Genomic DNA, 15972 nt, shown 5'->3' with positions numbered 1-15972 from the left:
ACTAAAAACATTCTATTATTTAACATTTAAAAATTGGAAACATTTCTATTTAACATTAACAATTAAAATCTGGAAAGAAATTGTCTAGAATATTTCAAAATTTTCATGCAGAAACCGATTGTGATAATCCAAGATTGTGCCAACCCAAGAAACTATTCGTCATAGTAATACGTTTTTAAAGAAAATCATAGAAAAATCAATGATTCTTGAAGTTCCTGACTAAAAAATTACAAACCCAAAGCACTGAGAGCCGATTGTTTTGTCATTTGAAGTTGCGCATAGATAAACCAAAAAAAAAACCTTAAATATCTTACATTATATGATGCTCTTCAAACCATTAAAACAAGCTTAGTAGCTATTGAGTCTGAAATTGAAAATATTCGTTCATAGCTAGTTAACGAGTATCTCAGACAAGATTTGGTTCAAAATCAGAAAACTATTCCGTTCAATAGATAAAATCGTTCAATAGATCCATTTTTTTGTATGTTTTTTAACTTCCCCTTAAAAAAACGAAATTATTTTTTCTATTCTACATTTTTTTGACAACAATTCTGAAACCGTCTAAAACTCGATTTTAGAAAATCTGGACTTCAAAAGCCGATTTTTCAAAAAGTAGGTTATTCTTTACAAGCCTATACTGATCCCAATTCAACTTCATATGCATTCTGATGGAAGTACTTATAATTCAGGTTTCTATTTTAAATATTTGCTACAGGAAAATGCATGCCTAAAAAAATTCAACATGTTTTTGTCCTTGAAGGTAAAATTAAAATTATCGTATCAGGCACATTAAATTGAAAAAACTTACTGACCGATTTAAATAAAACAAAAAAATTATTATAAAAAATGGAAAAAATAAATCAGATTTGCGAGGTAGCTTATACCTATTATTAAACAATCATTTTTAATGAACCTCCAAACCAAATCCAAGAGATACACAATTGAACAAAAATTCTAAAAAAGGCAGAAGTTGTCCTTCATGCCTGCTAGACATGGCACAACATTCAGGTGCATTTTCTTCCGCTAATTTATTTTACGCTAACGTTTCGGATACCGCCCTGTATCATCAACTCAATGTTGTCGGCTCAGTTCACCCCTTTTAAGGGTAAATTCACAGCAACGCATTCAAGCAGTGAATCCGGCAGGAGGACCTAAAAGTGCCTTGCCTTCCAACTTGGCTCTTTTGTTCGGTGTAAACCCACCCTGAGAAGGCTGGAAATGCTGGAAAGACGAAGTTCCTAACGAAAGAGTGACGTATAGTTGCGGATAATTATGACAAGTAGTGGAAAATGTTCGATTTTCAGGAAAAAATAACAAAACGCAAACAATTCCTTTGAAAATTAGGTCACTTACTTGTTCGTTCTTTATAATGAAACTGACCCTTTTAGTTGTCTCGATCCCAAATTTCAGTTTATTCAGTGCATTTCGCTTGCAACCTAAAGTTTGGTGGATTTCTAGGGCACACTGAAAAGCAATAATTGCAAAGCTAAATGCCGCCAAGGGGGCGGCATTCCGAGAAGGGTTAGTTTTACTTTCGTCCATTTCTTCAATTTGTTTCTTAATTAAATGGCTGTACACATCTACATTTTCTATACCACTTCCAATGTAGAATTTAGTGGAATTCATAACTGGGCAATGTACGATTCACCAGTTATTTTACGGGAGAACAAAAATTAGTTATTGCAGATAACATATTTTAGACTGGTGCAATGCTCAACTTGAACCAAGAAGTAGGAGCATGGGATACAGTCCTGCTAGATCCACTTACCGAAGATAGCTTTATAGCTAATTTGCAGCAGCGCTTTAAAAGAGACCACATTTACACATACATTGGAAATATTTTAGTATCTGTAAACCCCTACAAGAAACTTGCCCTGTACTCTGCAGATTTGGTTGAAACTTACATGAAAAGGCCCCCATTTCAGTTACCTCCGCATATGTAAGGCTTTGCCAATCAGCCCAATTTCGCTTATTTAAACCCGAATTTTTCTTCCAGATATGGAGTTGCAGAATCAGCTTACAGATGGTTGAACGATAAAAGCGAAAATCAATGCATTATAGTTACAGGTAGCCTATTTCAGTATTCAAGTTTGCCTAAGGCATTTTATGTCTTACTTCGACGTTTCAGGCGAAAGTGGCTCAGGAAAAACAGAAGCAGCTAGAATAGTCCTTCAATTTTTGGTTCTGGTATCAGGAAATTCGGTGGAAGTGCAAACAATCAAAGATCGTCTAGTGCAAGCCAACACTTTGCTGGAAGCCTTTGGAAATGCCAAAACTATGAAAAATGGCAATGCTTCTAGATTTGTAAGTTGGAAACTTTTTGGCATAGATTGCAAAAAAATGTAATAATTTCAGGGAAAATTTTTGGACATTGAGTTCGATTTTAAGGGAGACCCTATTGGAGGCCATTTAACTAATTGTAAGTTGTTTCTGCAGAACCTATTTGAAAATGCATAATGTATAATTTATAATGTTTTATTGCTGCTAACAGACTTTTTGGATAAGGTAAATATCTGTAAAACATCTGGTTTATGCAAGGTGTTCCTTGATTATTTTGGAAAATTTAAAAGCGCAATCAAACTTTTTATTTTTTTTCTACAATAAATAATAGAGATTTAATTCTACAATAAATTATAATGTCAAGAGCGCTTTAGAGCTTTATTCCGTTATTTGACTTAAAAAAAAGTTATCCGTTGCATCGTTCGTTGAAATTTTGACAGTCTAAAATGTTAATCTTCTGGATTATTAAACACATTTGCATTGCAGGCAAGGATTATAAGCTTGGGCTCGCACGATAGAAATTTCCATATTTTTTATCAACTTCTGTCTGGAGCTGATATTCATCTGCTCAGTAAGTTTTCCCCGTTAACACTGAAATAAAATTGGGATTAAATAGTAGTTCCACTTTGCAAGTTCTTCAGCTCCTTTTATCAACTTTTAGAGTGTTTAAAACTGCAAAGGAACGTCGAGCAGTATGCCATTCTTCAAACTGAATCCAATCATCCCACAGTTACTGAAGAAGATGACAAGAAGCTGTTTGTATACACGAAAGGGGCCCTGGAAGTTTTGGGGTTCTTGCCAAACGATATTGTTGATATTTTTAGAGTGTTAGCTGTTATTTTGAAACTAGGTCAGTGAACGAGTTAGTCAACATTTAAAATTTGAATTTTCAACATTTTTTCCACAGGTAATTTACAATTTGTGCCTTGCAATAATATAGATGGTACAGATGGGTGTTCAATTAGTAATGATTATGGTGAGTGAGTTTAAGATTGGTAGTTGATGTTTAATCGAATGCTTCCACATCTTATTGATACGGTTGTGAGAGCCACTGGCTTTGCCTCCGCCACTTATAGATTCTACAACATTTAATCGTGGATTTTCAGAATTATTCGAAGTGTGTGAGTTACTCTCAGCAGACCATAGATGGATTCAAAGAGTCTTAACCAGCAAACAATTGGACGACGGAGTCTTAACAGATATGAGTGCTTTAGAAGCTACAAGGCTGCGCGATATTCTATGTAGGACTTTGTATAGCCGACTCTTCACTTGGTTGATCAACAAAATCAATGATTCCATAAAAGTGGGTTTGGAAAAATCTGCTTGACCTTCAACGGTTTAATTTTACCAATACGTTTCAGGCCAAACCACTGGGCAAGAAACGAGTTTTAGGTGTACTCGATCTGTATGGATTTGAGTCATTTGAAACCAACAGTTTCGAGCAACTAATTATCAACTACTGCAATGAAAAGCTGCATCAATTCATGACAAACATTTGTTTGAAGGAAGAACAAGAGGAACTCATTAAGGAGGGACTGGAGTGGACCAAGATCGACTTTTTCAATAATATGTAATTCGCGCTATATAACTTTCGCATTGAAAAAACTGATTTGATGCATGATTTTCAGAGCCATTTGTCAATTGTTTGAAACCGATAACCATGGTATATTAGCTCTGCTAGAAGAACCTCACGTTCAAACTGATGAGACGTTTTTAATGCGCTTAGAACAGTGCTGTTCTGGACATACACATTGTTTAATTGATGCTGTTAACAATGCAAATAGTTTTCAGTGAGTTTATTTGGAGTTTCACTTGTCTGGTAGTGTTATTCTTCGGATGTTGCAGAATTCGGCACTTTGCTGGCTCAGTAACCTACAAAATCCACGGCTTTATCGACAAAAATCGAGACAATCTGCCTAAAGAGCATTCACGAGCAATGTTTAGATGTGATTTAAGTATAATGCAGGAATTGTTTCCTGAAGGCAACCCTAAAAGGTCAGGCAGATAGTGAATTTCCTCTGCTCAAATAAATTATTCCTTTACTTTAGGAGCAGCGTAAAGCGACCTATCAGTACGTCTGCTCAGATTCAAGTTTCGTTGGGTTCTTTGTTCAAAAGCGTAGGTCATCGACAAACTCATTATATTCGGTAAGTTTTGCCGATGGCACTGATTAAAATTATCAAGCAATTTCCACAGGTGCATTAAACCAAATGAAACGAAGCAATCAAAAATGTTTGAAGTTCCTTTGGTCCAACATCAAGTGAGTATCAATTTTCTCAACTAACAGAATACATAGGGTGATTCACTAACAAGTCATAAGGCAATAATACAGATTGAATTATGAACATCGGTCTAAACGATGTATCATGCGAAAGTTGAGAGGCTTTAGATTTGAAGTTGCATTTTGGACTTTTTATTACTTTTTTACACAAATGGGATTAGAAATGTTTGTTTTTCAACCAACCAACAACATTAAGAACATGAGATTTGTTATCTTACTTTAGTTATCAAATTTATTGCTTAAAAAATGTTTCGAAAAACTTTTTTGAACTTCGATATAGTTGCGTTTTCCAATTTTGTTTAATGTGTCCGAATCTTCAGGTGAGGTATATGTGCCTATTATCAACTGTCCAAATCTGGAGAGGAGGTTTTTGCCAACGAATGCCTTTTGCTCAGTTTCTGTGCCGCTATAAAATGATGTGTAAACACACCTGGCCGAAATGGAAAAGTTCCCCAGTCGAAGGCGTTTCAATTCTGCTCAGAAGCCTACCGATCCCTTCAGCTGAGTTTACATTTGGTGAGGCTGCACTTAACTGGTAGCAAAATGCAATTAAATTATCGCCTTTCAGGCAGATCAAAGCTATTCATCAGAAGTCCAAGAACCGTTTTTGAGCTGGAGGACTTCCGGAGGAGTCGTTTGCACGATTTGGCGCTTCTAATTCAAAAAACTTGGCGCGGCTACAGCCAGAAAAATAAATATCAGCGACTCAGACAAAGTCAGATGATTATTGCTTCCGCTTGGCGCAGTTGGAGGGTAAGCAGCATTTATGCGTTTAAAATTAAGTGTTCCCATGCCCATTTTGACCCTCAATTTGATTTTTTTTGCCAGGAATTAAAATACGGAATACCTTTTCAAGGACGCGGGCATTTATGGTGCTTGTATCACGTGGTATGATGTAAAGGCATAATATTATTGTATTATGGAAGCTAGCAAAGCTTTCTCTGGAACATTGCTTCCTAGCAAAGACACAGCTTTATTCATTGTATTTTATCACAAAAACTCTTTTGGGACAACAATCCAATCAAGTATTGCTATTGATGTTTTCATTTGGTGCTTCTTCTTCCCATTAATTTCATTCATTTCTTAGGCTCGAGAAGAGTATAGAATCTTGAAGCATAGAAAGCAAGTGGAATGGGCTGCTAGAGTGATACAAAGGCACTACATTCAATGGAAGGTAAGTGAACTCTTTAACTGAAACCGTTAGTTTGAAGCTCATTTCTTGGCGTTCTAGAGGAGGCAATATCTGTTGACACTAATGATAAGATTGCCAGATGATGGGGATTCTCCACTCTGTCGCGAATGGCCATCTTCGATGCCGCGAATTTCTGAAGCTTGCAACTTATTGAAGAAAATCCATCATGGATGGAGGTGCCACAAATACCGGTAAAAGCCAAGTGAATGGTAGAGAATTATCAGTGCTTCATGCAACTTCACTTCTAGCTTGAAATTCGATCAAACCGCAAGAAATCGCATGCGAGAGAAAGTGACTGCAAGCTTTATCTTTAAGGATCGAAAGTGTTCATATCCCAGAAGGTGAGTAGACAGTGTCATTGATAAGTTAAAGTTTTAATTTTTTTGGTGTTTTTTTAGTGTTTCCCATCCTTTTTTGGGCGACTACGTGCGCCTCAGGCAAAATGTTCAGTGGAAGAAGATGAGTCTGGAGAATAACGACCAATATGTAGTTTTTGCTGATATTATTAATAAGATTGCTAGATCTAGTGGAAAAGTACGCCAAAACTTTCTTTGTTTATCCATGGCCAGCGTTAAATTAGCCAATTGTTTCAGTTCGTTCCTATTTTGTTGGTGATATCGACAAGATCTATGCTAATCCTGGACCAACGGACGCTGCAAATTAAATATAGAGTACCTGCGACAGAGATTTACAGAATGTCTTTGTCTCCTTTTCTAGATGATGTGGCAGTAGTTCATGTAAAAGCGGTAAGTGCATGAGGCAGCTTCATATAGAGCTTTAGGGAATATAGTGGAAGTTAGTAAAGCTTTAGAAGTCGCACCTCTATAATGTGATATGCAGTGAGTCCCAGAAGAAACGTCTAAATTATTTAAAATATGTTTTTTTTATAATAACGGGTTCGAAACGGTTTGTTCATCAATGTACAGGGGTAATGAGGTTTGAGGCATTTTTTGTGTAAGAATGAAAAGTCCAGATTTGCGAGAAAGCGCTTTTTTGAACCCTCACAAAGTACTGTTTAAATTTCTAGTTGCTACATGCCATGGATTAGGGGCTAATAATTCTTTAGAAAGTCTGCGGTCTAGCAAACATTAATTTTTAGTCCACACGTATAAAATGCGCAATAATCAGCTTTCAACGAGATTTGAATAAAAAAATGAGCGTTTTTAGACTCAAGCGGTCTTTATAGATTCAAGAAATTTTCTGTAGAATGTTTATTAGAGAACCTGCATTTTCATGAAACCGTCCATTTTTAGACGAAAACTTATAAAATTCGCAAAAATCAGAATTCACTGCAATTCTGATGAAATCGCGGAATTTTTTATACTAAAGTGCCGCCTATAAACCGTAAAACTTTCAAGTTGTTGCTTGTCCTAAATCAGAAGTTAAAATGTTTCTTGAAAAGTGTACATTTGCGTGAAAACATTTACAAAATCCGCAAAAATCAGACGTTTTAGCAATTCCAATGGTATCTCGCGAGTTTTTGGACTAAAGTGTCGCCTATAGACTGTAAAAATTTGAAGTTGCTGCTTGTCATAAATAAGAAGTTGGAAAATTTAATTGAAGAGCCTGCAATTGCGTGAAAACTTTATTTGCGGACCGACATTTAAAAACTCCGCAAAAATCAGAACTTTTAAGCAATTCCAACGAAATGGCATTAGTTTTTAGACTAAAGTGTCGCCTATAGACTATAGTAGAAATTTCAAGTTGCTGCTTGTCCTAGTTAGAAATTCACTTTCAGACCAACATTTCTAAAATCTATAAAAAATAGTGCCTGATGCTATTTGAATAAACATTTTCGAGCTTTTACAACCCCGTTGTAAAAAAATCATAAAAATCAGCGGTGTGTTTACTAGCAAAAAGTTTTATTGAAGATGAGTTTGATAGACGCAATTTTATTGGGACTTGCATTCATTCTTCTGGAACTCACTATTTTCCTTATGATATAGAAACTTAGGTAAGAGTTTTTGGTAGAGATGCTTGCTAACTTAGTATCTTCGCTAGCCCTCAGTAGTGAATGCAGAGACTTCTAGTGTCACTTCCGATACTCCGGGCTGCCTCTTTCAGAGCGACATGAGCCGAAAGAAGGGGGATTTCGTTTTCCAAACTGGCCATGTGATCGAAATCGTTACCAAGCTCTTCTTGGTGGTTCAAAATGCTACTGGAAAGCCACCCGAAGTGAACATCACCACAGAGTAAGAGCCTTAAAATAGTCCTAGTAAAAATCGATTTTAAACTACGTTGATTGTTTCGCAGATTTGATGCCAATTTCGGGTCGCAAACAGTAACTTTCATGTTCAAATGTGGCTTGCCGGAAGTCCAACCGGGCCAGATTCGAGTGCTACGCAAAGCCAACAAGATGGAAGTTCTAGTGTGAAAAGTGTCCAAACAACATATCGTAGGAACCAGCAACTTAATCACTGCCATTTTGGGTTATTTGGGTTATGCTAGAGATTTGGATGGTGCACAATTCGCTGTTTCCATTTTCATTGATTGGCATTAGGGATTCGCTATGTGCTTGATCTTTCCATCTGGAAATTGGCGTATTTTTTTCGGCAAATTCTGCGCGTTTTTTTAATGATAATGCATATGTAAATAATCCTTTGCGTATTATGGTACATTTTCGGTAGTTTTGCGAGGTGTTTCAGAGTTAAATTGACAAAAGTCTAGGGAATACTCCATTCAACAAAAATGTTCGTAATAACCCAAAAATATGGGTCTTCGAATGCCTTATTTCGGAGTTAGAAAGCCTAGAAGTTTATTGCCCATCTGAATACTACATAGAACGAGCAAAACAAGGAAAAGTCATATTTTTTGCAAAAATTCTAAAGCATGGCGATAATTTGATCCGAAACCTCCACATGTTCAGTTTTGCCTAAAATGTACAGCAACAAATTTTCAAAAAAAATCGAATTTATTTTTCGGATAGAAAACGTCGATGAAAATTTGATAGTTAGCGTTGGTTACGTGGTGATATAAAAATTTTTGAGCTTACATTTCAAGAAAACTGAAATTTCACAATTTCTTGCCAGGTTGAATTAAAACAATGAGTAATGTTTAGATTCATGCAATTCACACAGTCAATAGTTCCAGACAATCGATTCCGTTCCATTATGAATTCAAATAGTTTCAGAATGTTTACGCTTTCACATGGAAATGCACGATAAATCCATCTATTCGGGAACGAAATGTTCTAAAATGGGTCACCACATGTATGCAGAATTTTAGCGGATTTAGGAATGCTTCTTGATTTTTTCATTTGATCGAAATTGGCATCAGATTTTCTTTTTGCTGGTTTTCTTCAAAACAATACCTCCCACCAACAAATTAATTTTTTTTTTTCAACTTTTTGAATCTTGCAAAAACGATCATCATATATGATTGAACCGAAACGCCTATAGTTCGTTGAGCGGAATATCTTCTCAATTTTGGTAACTTTAATTCTAAAATTCCTTGTACGTCAAACAAATAAATGTTTTAAAACCGCCAGGAGATTATCCGCATTACTTTATCATTTGATTATCCTTCCAGTTTAGTCGAATCAGATTGATTTGCGTATTTAACTTCAACATGCACTTGAAAAATGCAGATTTGTTTATTAAAATCACTGGGAAAACAATCTACTTATAAACCTCAGATTCGGATTCTTTCACAGTAGCTGTTGAAAAGTGAAAATATATTTCAGTTCCGCAGACAAAGCAAAGCAACGGCGAAAACTGTAAATTTGCGAAATAGAAAATATACAAACAATATAAAAGACCAGAAGGGAATTTTTTATTTGTTATAGTTGTGATAAAATGGTACGCAATAATATCAGATGTGAAGAACAATTAACCTTTCGGCATCATCAGAACCCTCAAAAGTTTCGGATGTAAGCAGGTACGGATTTGGAAACGTGCGAATCTCAGACACCTTTAAGGCCATCGAGGTTTCGCCTGAAAGCAACACGCCCGAAATCTGCACGTTATTTCCTCCATATCGGCGCCAATGTAAAATACATGGCGAAATAAATTACAAGATCCGGGAGTGCTGTGTTAGGGCTAAACCCTACTGATGAGATCTGATAGGGTCAAAACTGGTCTGAGATTATCACCTGTCGCAATCCGTACTTTTTACTGAAAAATTAGTAGCAAATTAATAGCCAAGCTAATTTTCACATGGCAGTGTGTAATTTATCAGCGTCATTAAATGGCAAAACTAAAATCACTCTTGAGTTTAAAAGTTTAAACTTCACCAGACTTGTACAATTAACCGCAAAGTGTTTTTAAACCTATTTAATAGTAATTGTCTCTTATAATACATTTTTATTTGCCTTCTTATTATTATCTAAGGAATTAATCTCACTGATTGTAACGTATATAATTTCAAGCGTTGGGTTTATATTAATTCAAATGTTTTTATTAGTACAATAAACCAAATTTAGTCATAACACTTATATCTTATTATAAGTATAGGAAACTAAGTGAAATAATAAAAGTTATGTTATATTTTTCAAAGCATTGGTTTTCTTTCAAAATGAAAACAAACTTTCAAGTATATTTTTTATTACGTTCCATCATACCTATTTAACATTCGGTAAAAAAGCAACATAATTTACATGAAGTTATCCTCCTTCTATATACAAATGTAAATAAAGCGATAAATTCCTATTAAGTGCTATTTCCACCTTCAGGCTGGGAAGTTTCACCGCCTTCATCCTTTGGAGCGTCACTAGCTGTAGCATCACCATTGGCTTCCACAGTTGGCGTCCCATTTTGTTCAACTCTTTGTTCTAATCGCGCATTTGCAACATCATGACGCAAATCCTCCACAACACCTTTGGCTAATTCCTTTTCACTGTATCTTTCCCTTAAGGCATTAAAGAGACATAACTGGGTCTCATATTCGCGCTTCAGTTCTCCATTATGCCGAATCATCGTCTCTAACTTTTGATGCAGCAAATCCTGGCGTTGTTTCTCAGCTTTCACCTTATTTTCCATAGCCTCGATTTTGTTTTCCAGTTGTTTCACTTCCAAGTTCCTGATTTCCAATAGGTCTTTTGTAATGTTAATCACATCTTTGAGACTTTCATTCTGCTGACCCAATGCCTCGATTTGCAGTTCTTGATTCTTAATTACTTTGGTGTTTTCGAAAATCATCGCCTTTGCTTTGGTCAAGATGCCCTCCGACTGGGTTTTTAAAGCTTGCACTTCTTCAGTCTGCTTGTTTTTTTGAGTCTTGATTTTTTGCGCTTCTGCTACTTCCAGTTCCAACAACTCCAGCTTCTGGTTCAAGCTGGCAATTTCGATGTCTTTCAACTATATGATAAATGGGGATTTTTCTATGAGCAGTTAGATATTTCTTAAATAGTTTACCTTAAGAGCACGCTCATATTCTTGCGGATTGGTGGGGAGTACTTCTGGTGCCTTAAAGTTTTAAATTATCTCCAAAAGAATTGAATTTATGGGATTTTGACATACCTGAGCCATTTTCTTTGTTTTTCGACGAAATAATCCAAGTGAACTGAACGTAGGTAGTGCACACGAGCGTTTTAGAACGCAAAAGAAATGAATCTATTTTGATTCGGCGGTAACTTTCCACTAGTTTTATTTTTAGGCGGCCCGAATTTACAAAAATAGACTCGTTTTGAATAGTTCCCGCGTTTTCGTATTGCTGGTTGCGGCTGGGTCTTATGCAAGATATTGGCAGCCGTCATGCTTTCTTTTAAGCTTAACCTTAAAATCTGCAGCGGTTGTGATAGTTGGGGTAAAAAGTCACTTTTATGTAAGAAAATACGGAAAATTAAAAAATAATTCAGTGATAAAAAGTGTCTCTCCACAACCAACTTAGAGTTTCGGGGCAACGATTTGTGAGAGCTCAATTGGAGTATTTTCGCTTTTAACCACATATACCTATACAGAAGCTCGTTTTCTACCTCCGTTCAAAGGGTAGTTCAACCTAGAAAGTAACGTGCTTTTGAAGATATAAGGTGAATGAATCTTTAGCCCAAGTTCGCTCAGTTGTACTGATCAGATGTTTTCAATGTACATTGCATCATTTTAGATAAATTAATACATGGAAGAATATACAAGAGAACCGTGCCCCTGGAGAATTGTAGATGATTGTGGCGGCGCCTTCACTATGGGGCTGATTGGCGGGGGAGTATTCCAAAGTATCAAAGGCTTTAGAAATGCGCCCTCCGGTATAAATCGTCGCTTGGTCAGTATGAAAACCATGTTTTGATTTAAAAATTGGGCGCTAAAGTTCAAAGGTAATTGCAGCTCGGGTCCCTAGTCGCAATAAAGCAAAGATCGCCCATAATAGCAGGAAACTTTGCTGTTTGGGGAGGAATGTTCTCAACAATAGACTGCGCTCTCATTCATGCAAGGAAGAAGGAAGATCCATGGAATTCTATTATCAGTGGAGCAGCTACTGGAGGAATCTTGGCAGCAAGAAATGGATTACCGGCCATGGCTGGCAGTGCATTTATCGGCATGTTAAGTCTAAATCGAACTTGGAGCCTTTAACAAAGTCTTGCTTTCACAGGAGGCGTTTTGCTGGCTCTAATTGAAGGCGTAGGAATTCTATTCACTAGATTGAGCGCTGAACAGTTTCAGCCTCAATTGCCACCGATGGAGGATCCTTCACAGTTGGGGCAGAAGCCGCCTCCTGACTACCAGTACTAATAGTCTAATACCTACCGAATTTTCTTTATATAGTGTATTAGCTTGTAATAAAGATTGTGATAACATACATTGACAAGGCTTGTTTATTTTTCGTCTTACGGTGACCGCGTTCAAACTTTGGGGATAGAAATTTTAACTCTATTTCTAACTTCTAAACGCATAAAGTCAAAACTTTAAATTCGACAGGTTAAACATGTCGAAGCTTAAATTCGTATATCTCGGAAACTATTAACAATTTCTTAATCATAAATGCAATATATAGAACCTTTTCGGAAGATAGAGCGTAAACTGACTTTCTCTAGTTAAGCTTTATCCGATATTGATAACCTTTACGGAGTTAAAGTCAAAACTGTGCACATTTAAGGGGATATACTTTATATCAGCAAGGATCCGACTGTGCATCTCTAAAGAACTTAATTTTTTTAGTTTTTTAATTTTTTATTAAAGTACAACGCTAGCAACATTGTAAAACATCTAACGAAGAGAACGCAACTTGCCCAACTTAACCTCCTGCTAATTGTAAAAAAAATAGTAATGTTTACGAAACGAATCTCAGCATATTGCAATTTATTCCAGCAACTAAAGGCTAGATTCAGTGCAACAAAAATGGCAAAAAGCAAGTTTGAATATGTGAGAACATATGAAAGTGAAGATTATCTGCTCCCCAATTGTTGGATCGTCGTGCGAATCGATGGTAAAGCATTTCACAAATTCTCCAAAAAGCACGATTTTGAAAAGCCCAACGATCCGAGAGCTTTGCATTTGATGAATAGAGCTGCCAGCAGTGTTCTGAACGAGTACAAAGACATTCTCATCGCATATGGACAGAGTGATGAGTATTCGTTTGTGTTTCGTAAAGACACCACATTGTACAATCGCAGAAAAACGAAAATTACGACTTACATCAACAGCTTATTCAGTGCTTCATATGTGTACTTTTGGCGAGAATATTTCAAGGATGTGAAACTGAAATATCCGCCTTGTTTTGACTCGCGTGTGATTTTATATCCAACGGACGAAACGTTAAGGGACTATTTGAGCTGGAGGCAGGCAGATTGCCACATTAACAACCTTTATAACACAACATTTTGGGCCCTTGTTCTTAAAGGGGGCCTTACCAATGCTGAAGCAGAGCAGAGACTGTGTGGCACTCTTTCGAGTGATAAAAACGAAATACTTTTTAGTGAGTTTCAAACTAATTACAATAACGAGCCGCAAATGTACAAGAAAGGCACGATTTTACTGAAGAAAAAAATCATGCATCCTTTCAAAAATGATAAACATAAAATTGTAGTGCTGCCATTACACGAGGACCTTATTCAAGATGATTTTTGGGTAAAAAACAGTGAATTGTTGAAGCTGAAATCGGGTGAGCTTTACAGTTTTACGGACTCTGAAAAAATTCCTGATCTAGTTTTAAGTCAGTTGCATAACTTGAGTGTTGCGGAAAAAGACACAGGAAAGCAATGAAGCAACCGGTTGATAGTTTTTTAAGTGCACTCAGGGAGGAAATTGCTTAAATGTATGGGCTTCGGCAAGGTGAAAGGTCTGTTTAATAAAATTGAAACTTACCGAATTAAGTCCTACGGGAAAATGGCCCTTTTAGTTCGAATTATCACATCACTTCACAAGTTTCCTACTTATATGTATGAATAACTATTAAATTATTACGGAGACTGCTGTGGTTTGAATGTTGTTCCACACGTCAAAAACTGAGAAACGTATTTAAGGTTGCCGTAGTAAACCACGGTTCTTCACATCATAGATAAAGACGAGAATTATAACCGAGTATATAACTTCACATTATAACCTATATCTGCTTGGCACTTTGGCTGTTAGCCCTAAATTTATATAAACTTTAAATAATTTACTAAAATGACTACATCTAACTTAAGTGCGGTTACCAAATTTATGAAGAAACGCTCCGTTAAATTCGGCTTACCATTCTTACTTCTAATGGTGGGAGGATCATTTGGGCTCAGAGAATTTACATCACTTCGGTAAGTACTGAGCCTCCAAACCACTTTCTTTAACTCACTAAAAGCGCCTACTTAATATTAAAGATACAAGTTCAGTAAAGTGTCGCCGTTATCCTACGAGGAATCGCAGAAACACGGCATTGAAAAAAAGAAACCTGGCGAGGTTACACTGGAGAGTGAGTATGAGAAGATTAAAAACTTGGATCTGGACAACTGGAAACAGATCAGGGGGCCCAGACCATGGGAGGAAAAGGACGAATCCTAGCGAAGGGGCCCAGACAATGCCAAAGCTTGACAACCTCAGGTTTCAATTTATATTTAGCTGATCAAAGTAGAGTTATGTGATTGTTTACCATTGGGCGTAAATTTTATTTTTCCAACGCAAATTTACGATAGGTTTACTAGAGCGAATATCTGCTAATATCGTCGTTCGGAGGAATAGTTTGTTCCTTGGTTTTAAGGAAAAAAAAATAACGCGTATATTCTAAAGCATAAATTACTGCTGAATACTGCACGCAAGATTCTTATCTAAATATATCAAAACTCGCAAGAGTAAATTTGAGCAATTGATATAATAAATAATTAAGATTTCACAAGAAAGCAAAAAGTCATATGTTGGTTATAAAAAGACCACAAGTTTGGAAATTCTTTGAAGAATTTCTTTATTTGATAACGTCTTTAAATACATATAAATGTCAGGTATAATATATTTCGGAAACAAACGACTTTATTATTTATTTTTTGGGAATATTCCAGGTTCTAGAATATACATATTCTAGAATATATATAGTGTCTATTCTAGGTTTTTCTACCGTAACACGCTGGTTGTCTTTAATATCCTGTACCTACTTTAAAATTACAACACTTGTAAATGTAAATGCGAAATCTCTTTTGTTTACTCGTTTTTGTCAAACTTGCCGATGAAAATAATGCCGTATAAACTGGAACTTCCTACACTACAACATAGTAAACAAAAAAAACTGAAATCGAACCGCAAAGTAATGTGATGAATCATCAAAGGGACAATGAAATGAACGATTATATATTTCATGTTAGTTCTGCAGATCGCGGCCTAAATATTTAATTGTGATTTAATTTTCTGCGAGAAACGAACGAATAGGTCGTCGAATCTGTGCGTCTTGCTGGAATATACAGAGTGATTTCTTGTGGCGCTTTTACGACAAGTGCGGAAGGTCTTCCTGCCTGTTGGACTGGCAGCAAGTTTTCAAACTACTGTCGATCTTCATTGTGTGTTCAAGTGCAGTGTGTCCTTTTTGAGGATTACATAATGAGTAGAAAATGGAGGATGGAGCGCCAGCTAACGGAAAGCTGGTAAGAAGGATCTCTAATCTATAGATTTCTTAGATTCAACTAAGTTTAGTTTTTCCAAAAGAAACTTAGGCTAGTTTCTAGCTCTTTTTTTGTTGGGTTTTCAACCAACGTTCTGTATACACTGAAGAATGTTTTTAGTTCCTTCCAGGTGGCACGATGCAGCTTTCGGTAAATTTGGTTTTACTTTGTCCCTAGTTAACATGTAGATCGCTTTTACTCTCATATTTGATTTTAAATATTATGTTA

At 36.2% G+C, this 15972-nt stretch overlaps 5 protein-coding genes and 1 long non-coding RNA gene across 6 annotated transcripts; 4 read left to right on the top strand and 2 right to left on the bottom strand.

Moving 5' to 3' along the window:
* Positions 1–1194: 1194 nt before the first annotated feature.
* LOC109539754 (unconventional myosin-Ib) lies at positions 1195–10246 on the top strand. The gene is made up of 24 exons (XM_019907733.2): positions 1195–1521; positions 1701–1939; positions 1997–2067; positions 2129–2304; positions 2356–2419; positions 2492–2505; positions 2767–2851; positions 2942–3130; positions 3188–3256; positions 3387–3583; positions 3642–3850; positions 3909–4070; positions 4126–4275; positions 4329–4427; positions 4477–4540; positions 4882–5077; positions 5130–5314; positions 5649–5735; positions 5793–5944; positions 6002–6094; positions 6152–6287; positions 6347–6499; positions 7755–7945; positions 8007–10246. The coding sequence occupies exons 2-24, from the start codon at positions 1710–1712 to the stop codon at positions 8125–8127; spliced, it is 3093 nt and encodes a 1030-aa protein (XP_019763292.2). The 5' UTR covers positions 1195–1521; positions 1701–1709; the 3' UTR covers positions 8128–10246.
* On the bottom strand, positions 2645–14073 carry LOC125505233. The gene is made up of 2 exons (XR_007282026.1): positions 13988–14073; positions 2645–2871 (listed from the first exon to the last, which is right to left on the bottom strand). It is a non-coding gene; the product is annotated as an uncharacterized LOC125505233 (long non-coding RNA).
* Positions 10278–11316, bottom strand: LOC109539751 (tropomyosin). The gene is made up of 3 exons (XM_019907731.2): positions 11210–11316; positions 11105–11155; positions 10278–11047 (listed from the first exon to the last, which is right to left on the bottom strand). Exons 1-3 carry the CDS (start codon positions 11216–11218, stop codon positions 10400–10402), a joined length of 708 nt encoding a protein of 235 aa, XP_019763290.2. The 5' UTR covers positions 11219–11316; the 3' UTR covers positions 10278–10399.
* On the top strand, positions 11433–12482 carry LOC109539753 (mitochondrial import inner membrane translocase subunit Tim17-B). Its single transcript, XM_019907732.2, has 4 exons — positions 11433–11718; positions 11793–11948; positions 12011–12221; positions 12276–12482. The coding sequence occupies exons 2-4, from the start codon at positions 11805–11807 to the stop codon at positions 12413–12415; spliced, it is 495 nt and encodes a 164-aa protein (XP_019763291.1). The 5' UTR covers positions 11433–11718; positions 11793–11804; the 3' UTR covers positions 12416–12482.
* LOC109539731 (probable tRNA(His) guanylyltransferase) lies at positions 12883–14091 on the top strand. The gene has a single exon (XM_019907685.2). It carries the CDS (start codon positions 12950–12952, stop codon positions 13883–13885), a length of 936 nt encoding a protein of 311 aa, XP_019763244.1. The 5' UTR covers positions 12883–12949; the 3' UTR covers positions 13886–14091.
* Positions 14092–14165: 74 nt separating this feature from the next.
* On the top strand, positions 14166–15119 carry LOC109539732 (cytochrome c oxidase assembly protein COX16 homolog, mitochondrial). The gene is made up of 2 exons (XM_019907686.2): positions 14166–14415; positions 14479–15119. The coding sequence occupies exons 1-2, from the start codon at positions 14291–14293 to the stop codon at positions 14657–14659; spliced, it is 306 nt and encodes a 101-aa protein (XP_019763245.1). The 5' UTR covers positions 14166–14290; the 3' UTR covers positions 14660–15119.
* Positions 15120–15972: the final 853 nt, after the last annotated feature.

Source organism: Dendroctonus ponderosae, unplaced genomic scaffold, assembly GCF_020466585.1.
Source record: "Dendroctonus ponderosae isolate FM_Combo_2020 unplaced genomic scaffold, Dpon_F_20191213v2 Dpon_F_20191213_7, whole genome shotgun sequence".
Lineage (NCBI taxonomy): Eukaryota > Metazoa > Arthropoda > Insecta > Coleoptera > Curculionidae > Dendroctonus > Dendroctonus ponderosae.
This window is presented reverse-complemented; position numbering and strand designations above follow the sequence as displayed.

Coding starts and splice junctions, on each gene's coding strand:
- LOC109539732 (XM_019907686.2), top strand. CDS start 14,291: ATGACTACATCTAACTTAAGTGCGGTTACCAAATTTATGAAGAAACGC. Junction 14,416..14,478: donor AGAGAATTTACATCACTTCG/GTAAGTACTGAG, acceptor TTAATATTAAAG/ATACAAGTTCAGTAAAGTGT.
- LOC109539751 (XM_019907731.2), bottom strand. Junction 11,048..11,104: donor AATATGAGCGTGCTCTTAAG/GTAAACTATTTA, acceptor TTTATCATATAG/TTGAAAGACATCGAAATTGC.
- LOC109539753 (XM_019907732.2), top strand. CDS start 11,805: ATGGAAGAATATACAAGAGAACCGTGCCCCTGGAGAATTGTAGATGAT. Junction 11,949..12,010: donor CCGGTATAAATCGTCGCTTG/GTCAGTATGAAA, acceptor AGGTAATTGCAG/CTCGGGTCCCTAGTCGCAAT. Junction 12,222..12,275: donor GGCTGGCAGTGCATTTATCG/GCATGTTAAGTC, acceptor TTGCTTTCACAG/GAGGCGTTTTGCTGGCTCTA.
- LOC109539731 (XM_019907685.2), top strand. CDS start 12,950: ATGTTTACGAAACGAATCTCAGCATATTGCAATTTATTCCAGCAACTA.
- LOC109539754 (XM_019907733.2), top strand. CDS start 1,710: ATGCTCAACTTGAACCAAGAAGTAGGAGCATGGGATACAGTCCTGCTA. Junction 2,305..2,355: donor ATGGCAATGCTTCTAGATTT/GTAAGTTGGAAA, acceptor TAATAATTTCAG/GGAAAATTTTTGGACATTGA. Junction 4,541..4,881: donor TTCCTTTGGTCCAACATCAA/GTGAGTATCAAT, acceptor CCGAATCTTCAG/GTGAGGTATATGTGCCTATT.